The sequence below is a fragment of the Parasteatoda tepidariorum genome, chromosome 1 (genome assembly GCF_043381705.1).
Source record: "Parasteatoda tepidariorum isolate YZ-2023 chromosome 1, CAS_Ptep_4.0, whole genome shotgun sequence".
Classification (NCBI taxonomy): domain Eukaryota; kingdom Metazoa; phylum Arthropoda; class Arachnida; order Araneae; family Theridiidae; genus Parasteatoda; species Parasteatoda tepidariorum.
The window spans coordinates 89,031,557-89,039,987 of record NC_092204.1 but is presented as its reverse complement, the minus strand read 5'-3'; the positions used below and the strand labels follow the sequence as shown (position 1 = coordinate 89,039,987).

The 8,431-nt window shown below is 28.1% G+C and overlaps 2 protein-coding genes across 2 annotated transcripts; both read left to right on the top strand.

Annotated features, from left to right (window-relative positions):
* Window positions 1–603: 603 nt before the first annotated feature.
* LOC122269119 (transposable element P transposase) lies at window positions 604–2,860 on the top strand (the record flags this gene model as incomplete). The annotated part of the gene is given in 1 exon segment (XM_043040759.2): window positions 604–2,860. A coding segment is annotated over 1 exon segment (1,156 nt), but the record flags the coding sequence as incomplete, so codon positions are not given.
* Window positions 2,861–3,839: 979 nt separating this feature from the next.
* Window positions 3,840–4,934, top strand: LOC107454630 (TD and POZ domain-containing protein 3-like). Its single transcript, XM_016071877.3, has one exon. The coding sequence runs from the start codon at window positions 3,840–3,842 to the stop codon at window positions 4,932–4,934; it is 1,095 nt and encodes a 364-aa protein (XP_015927363.3).
* Window positions 4,935–8,431: the final 3,497 nt, after the last annotated feature.

The following is an 8,431-nucleotide window of genomic DNA, read 5'->3' as shown; positions in this document are numbered from 1 at the left end:
GTCAGCGCCTGCATATCTAGTGATTTAAGTGTTTCGGTGTGGCACTTAAACTTTAAATTACCTCCTTCAAAGCTAGAGTGGTTGCTTGGAAAAGAACTTAAGTGTGAATTGTGGACAAAATTCGACTGCTTGATGAGCCATTTGAATAGTCTGACTGGTAATCTCGAACTTAATAAGCAAACTCTTGCCATTGATCTTTTAAAAGAATTTGTTTCTGAAAGTGATGACTGGTCATCAAATAAGAACTTAGAATTTTTAATCGAGCAGTTAAAACTGCTTACTCTCAGTGTCCCACGTTATTCTTCGGGAATGCTATTGTGGGCTTCAAAATTTTATTTCAACTTTCCCTCTGCATACAGACTTGTCCGCAATTCTGGAAAACTTGTTCTCCCACACCCCATTTATTTGAAGTCATTACTTCAAAATTTAGGTAGTTTGGAAAGTGGTGAAAACTCAATCCAATTGAACTACCTATCCAAAAAGTGTAGTGAACTTTCTGAAAATGAAAGACTGATAAATGTAACAATGGATGAAATATATGTTAAGCCACAAGCTGTCTACAAAGGGGGTAAGGTAGAAGGTTATGCAGTAAATGCTGATAATGGAAGCTACCACCTTACAATGCTTCATGATCAGTTCACTATTTTCTAAGAATAAAGATGTTGTAGGACTTTTTCCAATGAAAAATCAAACAGCTACTGATTTGTTGCCAATTTTACATAAAATATTAGAAATTCTGAAACTTGCTGGGTATGCGATTTTAACCATAATCTCAGATAATAACCGTATTAATAGGAAGGCATTTGAAATAATGTGTGGTGGCTCATTGAAATCTAATATCGAAAATCCATATGATCCAGAAAAACAGATTTTTATTTTGTTCGACACAGTTCATTTGATGAAAAGCATTCGAAACAATTGGTTGAACAACACAGAGACTAATCAGACTTTTTACATTCCTGCTATGAAATTTTTACCCCCCGGGCAAGCAATAAAAACTGTTCCTGCATATGCAAGTATTTTGCATTTAAAACAATTATATAATCAGGAAAAAGAATGTTCTGTAAAGTTAGCGCCATCGCTTACCAGAAAATCTCTTTTCCCCAATCACCTAGAACGCCAGGATGTCCAGACTGCATTAAAATTATTTGATGACAAATTGATCCCTGCTCTTCAAATGTCTAAATCAAAAATAGGCGAAGATTTAGTCGGAACCATGCATTTCATTGATATTTTTTCCAAGTGGTGGAAAATTATTAATGTAAAAGCACCAGAAAAGGGCAAGCATAAAAGGAATTTATACTGTGATCCAGTTATCGGGGCTACCTGCCACATTGTTCAGTTTTTAGAAGAATTTTGTTTGTGGCTGCAGGAATGGAAGAATCTTCCCAGTCCATATTTTGCCAAGCCTAATTCTCGTTGTGGAAAACTATCTAAAGAAACTTTATTTGCTCTTCTTCACACAACTCGAACACTGATCAATTTAATTACATACTTATTTAAGGAGCATAAACCTAGCTATATATTACTTGGTAAATTTCAAACAGACTGTATTGAAGCAAGATTCGGCCAATATCGGTGTATGAGTGGTGGAAATTACCACATTGGTGTTTCCCAAGTGCTGGAGTCTGAGCGAAAACTCAAGCTTCTGAGTTTGATGACTTTAAAATGTAATAAGATGGGGACATTTCAAATAAAGTCATTTTTGGAGGCTGTTAAGGATGCGACTGAGATTATAATTTTTGTCAACAGGGTATAAAAAAATTTTTTTTTTTTTTTTTTTTTTTTTTTTTTTTTTTAATTTAGATAAGATTTTGATTTAAATTACATTTTTTAAAAAATAAATTCATACATATACTTTTAAAGGGAATCATATTTTTTAAATTTGAAAATAAAATATTTGTTTAGCACATAGATAATGAAATGACTACCTAAAGTATTTTTTTTAAGTAGATGATAATTTCAAGAGCATAGCAATAGTATTGACAAATCATATAATGACTTATTTTATTACAAATTTCATAGGAAAGGTTTTAGAAATACAGCTTTACAGAAATATTAATCACATGCAATAACAATAATATTCATTTTTATTTATTGTTTAAATTTGTTTTGTCGCTTCTTTTTCAAGAATCTATTTGTTATTTGTTGAACAAAAATGTCAGCTTGGCAGCCTTTTCCACCACTAATTGGTTTTTTATTTTACTATGTTACTTGATTTCTTATTTTGCCTATCTTATCTACTTCAAAATTATCATGAAATATAACCAAAGTGGATCATTTTTCTTTCCATTTTTTACTAGTTTAAACTTAAACTATAGGCACATATAATATGTATTAACAAAAGCTATATTTAAATTTTTTTTAAAAATGTCAGAGTAGAGTTTTTTTTTTTTTTAAATTTTAATTAATGATTTTTTAAAAATCAGTTGATTTATGTGAATAATTTTTTTAAAAAAATCAATTGATATAAATCCTTGACACTCTGCTTGTCAAAGAATAAATAAGTGAGTTATTTAACCAAAAATGTTATTTTATCAATCAAAGAATTGGTTTGCTAATTTTTCAATCGATGCTCCTGTTAAAATTGTCTACTTTTAACAGATTAAAAAACTATTTATTGGAGTGAAAATAATGTAATGCATGCATTAAGTGCACAAATATTTTCATATATTCTATGCTAATTGTATTCTTTTAATCAAAGTAAGTTTGTATTTGTATAAGAGTCTAAAATCTGCTCTTATTTCCCAGAAAGAGTATGCTAAATATGTATGTTTGTATCTCTTTTGAAATTTATATATGTTTAAAGTTGATAATAAAGAATGATTGGAGAGAGTTCAATAAAATTTTAAATATTTGCTTCTTGTGTTATTTTGATTGATTTAGTAGTATTATAATATACAATTTTGTAGCTAGCAATTTGTGATTTTCATTATTATATTTTGATCTGTAAATGCTTTTAGATTTAATGTTATTTTTAACAATTTTAGTTTGAAAGGGCAAGAAAATAATCGGAACTGCTCTATCATGAATATAGTTTAGGGCATATATTTTCATTTATGTTTATTATTAAGTAAAATAGGAAAAAAGATGTGAGGATGAGTCGAAAGTAAAAAATACTTTATATTAAATGAATATCCTTAATTATTGAATGCATTTATTATTTAAAATCATAGTAATTCAGTTCATGATAATTTTTGTTCTTAATACAGAGAGAATAAAACAAAATATTTTTGTTTATTGTAATTATTTTGTTAAGAATAAAGAAAGGGAAGATAAATGAAATTAGCAGCTCCAAGAAAAAAATTTACCCCTTCCTGATTTAAAATGAAGAAGAGTTAGAAAGCGAATTTCACATTCATTTCATTTTTATTATTAAGTAAAATATGAAAAAAGGTATGTAGGTGAGTGAAAAAACGACCAATACTTTATATAAGTGTACATCAGCATTAATAATTGCATTCACATTTATTATTATTAAAATCACATTTCAATTTATGATAATTTCTGTTTTTAAATGCATAAAGAATAAAATAAAAAGTTTGCGTTTATAGTAATTTATTAAGAATAAAAGAAGGGGCATAAAAAAATAATAGCTACAAAATAAAAATTTATCCCTTCCAGATTTAAAGTTGAAAAGAGCGTTATAAAGCTAATTTCAGTGTAAAAGCACCCTCGCTTCTTCCTCAGCGATGCACTCCCTGAGTGACGTCACGTTCGCTATCTTACGGCTTGTCATAAGTCACGTGGTTTTTTGTTCTTTGCTTCGTCGATAAATTCTGTTCTAAAATTTTTATTTAGTTAGAAACCTAAGCGGTGTAGTTCCTACGAGTTAAAAAATGGCTTCGAAGCCATTTACTTTAAATGTTACTGGTCGATCAAGTTCGAATGAGTGTATTGTATTTGAAATAAAGATCGATAACTTTTCATCCCTAAGAAATATGGAAGCATATGGTAGCTCAGAATTACAATCAACCCATGATTGTAAAAGTTCGTGGAAAATTGTTTTAACAACAACCCGAAATGATTCTAATTATTACCACAGCAGCCAATCCAGTTCAATGCAAGTAGGATTAAAAAGAACTGATTTCAACGATTGGGATGTGAAAGCTTCACTGTTTTTCGAAATCCAGAATTCTTATGCAAAAGTTTATCAAAAAGAATCATTTGAGAAAATATTTCCTCGCCAAAAGCAGGATGCTTTTTATTGTAATTCTATGAAGAGACCCAGTCATGCTAGTTCCGTTACAGGAATGAAAGGTAATAGTTTTATAATAAATGATAATAAACTTATAATTAAGGGTAGCATTTTCATTCATAATTGCTGTCCGAAAAAGAAAACCGAAAGTGACCGAGACTCTGCTATGAATTTAACCGAACTTCAAAGTAATCTCAAATATTCGTATCAGAACAATTTGTTCTCTGATGTTTCATTTAGTTTCGGTGACGATAATTTGTATGGTCATAAAACAGTACTCTCTGCCAGATCACCCGTGTTTAAGAAGATGTTCGAACAAAATATGAAAGAAAAAAATTTAAGCAATGTCACGATTACTGATATTGAGAAATCCGTTTTTGATGTTTTTCTTATTTTTCTCTACACAGGAGTAATTGAGAACAGAGAATTCGATACTGTCGTGTCATTGTATTCGACTGCTGACAAGTATGAAGTGACCACTCTTTTCAAAACTTGCAGTAACATTCTCGCATCTTATATCGCCAACAAAACTGTTTCAGTCATTTTGAAGTTGGCAGATATGCACAATGATAATGCTTTGAAAGAAAAAGCCATCCAATTTATATGTGAGAGTTTTACTCAAATTGAAAGTACTTGTGAATGGAATAATTTGTTAGATACGGATCCTCGTTTGGCTTCACATACTTTAAAGATGGTTTCATCTCATGTTGCTGCCAAAGAAAGAAGCATATCCTAGTTTGCATGTAATTGCTAAAATGTTACATTATAACCTTGTGTGCATGCTGCAAGTTCTAGAAACAGTAATTAATCTATTACATTGAGCAAATTATATTTTATATACATTTTTTTAAGATATTTTTTTTTAAGTTTGCACAATTTCTTTAAAATTTGGAAGTTTTTTTCTACTCTGGAGCAATTGAGAACAGAAAATTCGACAGCTGACAAGTATGAAGTGACCACTTTTTTCAAAACTTGCAGTAACATTCTCGCATCTTATATCGCCGAAAAAACTGTTTCAGTCATTTTGAAGTTGGCAGATCTGCACAATGATTATTCTTTGAGGAAAAAAAAGCCGTCTCTTTTATATGGGTCATTCTCACAAAAACTGTCATTTTTCAGCTCATAAAATCCCAAAAAAGTAAAGTGAATAAAAAGCTCTGAAACTTTTTATATTAATAGAAATATGTAATGGCATTATAAAGAAAGTATATATCCTATAAATTATACTTAATATTTAAATTAATTAATTTTTTAAATAATTAATTTATAATTAATTAATTTATAATAATTAATAATTAATTAATTAATTTAATAAATAAATTAATTAATTTAATAAATTAATTTATTAATTTTTTAATTTATTTTTCAAATTAATTAATAAGTAAATTAATTATTTTCACTATTTAAAAAGTGAGGGAATGACACTAATAGTGAGGGAATGATATTTTATTTTAATACATGTTTTTATCTAAGTTACATCTACCTAAAGTTTGAAAATGATAACATACTAAGTATATCTAATATTTATTATAATTTAGTCTTATATATTTAATAGTTTTTACAGGTTTGGGAAATAAAATTGGCTGGCACGATTGAACAAAAAAAAATTTAATAATATACTCATCTTGAATCATTCCCTCACTTCAGCGTCATTCCCTCACTTTATACACTAGTGAGGGAATGACGAATTCAATAAAATTTAAAAATAACAGTTAGGCCTAATTAATTTCTGAAGTCAATCACATACAATTATATTCATACAAGAAAGCAACATATAATTATCCACTTTCTCGATGAAGTTGTATTTTATTTTACTCTAAAAAATGACATGAGGGAATGACAAATGTAAAAAATTTTACCTGGTTTGATTCATTCAAATTTATTCCACAGCAAAGCTTCTTTAAGTTGAAGATGGAAACATACTGCAATTTTGTTCTATGATGCCAGTTGTTAACTTCTGAAGTTTTTATTAAAATATTTTTATTCTAAGAAGATTGCAGGTGATAAGAACATTGTTGTGAGGGAATGACGCGAAACACTGGGGACAAAGTTTAAAATAGTGCTGTGTTAATATTTTTGTCAGAAATTAAATTTAAAATTAATTTTCTGAATTCTATATTTAAGTATTCTGAAATAAAAAACACGAATTTGTAAAAAAAAAAAATTTTTTCAGAAACAATTTTTTTAATTTTTTAAATCAGCAGTGGGGACAAGTGAGGGAATGACATATTGGTATATTGTAATTACCTAAAATAAATAAAAAATAAAAATTGATAATTTTATTTTTATTCTTTTGTTAGCTTGCATTCTGAAGGACACTTTCCCAGAATTCTTTTTTATTTTCGTAAGCTGTAAAACAAACATAAAATATACTGGGGACATGAAAATGACTGTTTTTGTGAGAATGACCCATATATGAGAAAAAAAAATTGAATGTATTTGTGAATGGAATAATTTATTAGATACGGATAATCGTTTATCTTTATATACTTAATGATCTAGTTTACGTGTAGTGATTTCGTGATCTAGTTTACGTGTTAATTGTTAGAATTTTTAACTTTTGGCACAATATAACTCCTTAAAACAATAAAATATCCATTATGATTTTAAAATAAACAATTTTAAATACATTTTTTCGTTTTTCTGAGCTTTAAGTTTCAAAAAAACAGGTAAACTATAAATCATTGATACAATTCTAGCATATGATACGCACGCAATTTGGTGAATAGTGCGCAAAATCCGATATTTCTTTACGGTATACATTTCTATTTCTTAATTAAACCAGTTCTTTTCTTTTTAAAGCAAAGAAATAAGAACTGCCCAGCTTGGAGGCTGTTACTATAATAATAACCGGCTGTTTTAAATTCCATTTTAATGGAATTTAAACTTAATAATTTTTCTTGGTAGACATTGAATTTCATCTACATACGCTTAGCATTCGCCACCTCGCCAAATGCGATGAAACCACAAGTTGGACGAAAATATTGTGTAATATACATATTTCCCTCAATCCTAAAAAAAAAGAGGTAAAAAGGAATTTTTTTGAACAAATCCCCCATTTATTCAATTACAGTTATTTCCTTTGCATACGTCGCATAACCAATTAGAATTAAGTCCACATAATCTAAGCATAAGCAACAAGATAGATTACGTAAGCATGCAACAAACTACCTTAATACGCAGGTTAATTTGTTCGTGCCTGATCACGCGATATCGTGTGACGATATTCTCTCCTACAGATTGTGACAATAAAACCGATTACTGGTAGCGAGGTGCAAATTATCGTCCAACTATTTTTTCCGAAAATATGTTTTCTCCTGAGAACATAATATTCCTTCAAGTTTAGCCTCACATTACTGCTCTAGTTTAAGAAGTTATCAAAAATTAACCCCAACCAATTCCCAATCCTTGCTCATTTCCTCCCCCACCTGCAAAATGACTCTTGATTTGAATTTGCATTTTATAAAATAATTCAATTGATATAAAATTTGATTTTGATCTTAAAAAAATTTTACGAGAAAAAAAATCAATTTTAAAGAATTCTCAAGTTTCGATTTGGGGTTAAAATGTTGAAAATAGCTAATACTTTCCATATTTGGACCAATTTACTGGCTAATAATTTGAAGTCCTTAGCAAAGGGACCTGCATTAAAACACACATGTTTCGTCATTTATATTTGAGATTTTAGCAAGATGTAAAATATTGTTTATGAATTTATCTAAATTTAAAATATTCTATTTTTTAAAAAAAATTCTGGTTTACGGTACTATAAATTATCATATAATGAAATTTTCATAAAATGAAAACTTGTTAATTTGATGTAACTCTAGAAATTTATTGAACTTACAATTAATAAGCTTTATTTATAACTTACAATTAATATGCTTTTTGCTCCATTTACTGTGAAGATGAAATTCTGAACTTTTTCCAGTTAAAATTTTTTTTTTTTGGTTTTTAATTTTAATTTCAAGAAATGCAAAATTATCTAAAAAAGATTGATTAAGTGAAACTTTTTATGGTGAAAATTTCTGGATTGTTGGAAAAAAAATTTCCTGCTATTAACAGGAAACAAATATAAAAAATGTTTACATATCAATTCCTACTTAGGTAAACAAAGAAAATTTTTATTTTAGTTACTTTTTGTTAAATAATTACAATTTTCTCTCATATGAAACTAAAATTAATTTATTAAATTTTATTAATGAATTAATATTTGAATAATAAGTGTCATCC

Bases quoted from the DNA above. Each gene is read 5' to 3' on its own strand.
- LOC107454630 (XM_016071877.3), top strand. From the start codon at position 3,840: ATGGCTTCGAAGCCATTTACTTTAAATGTTACTGGTCGATCAAGTTCG.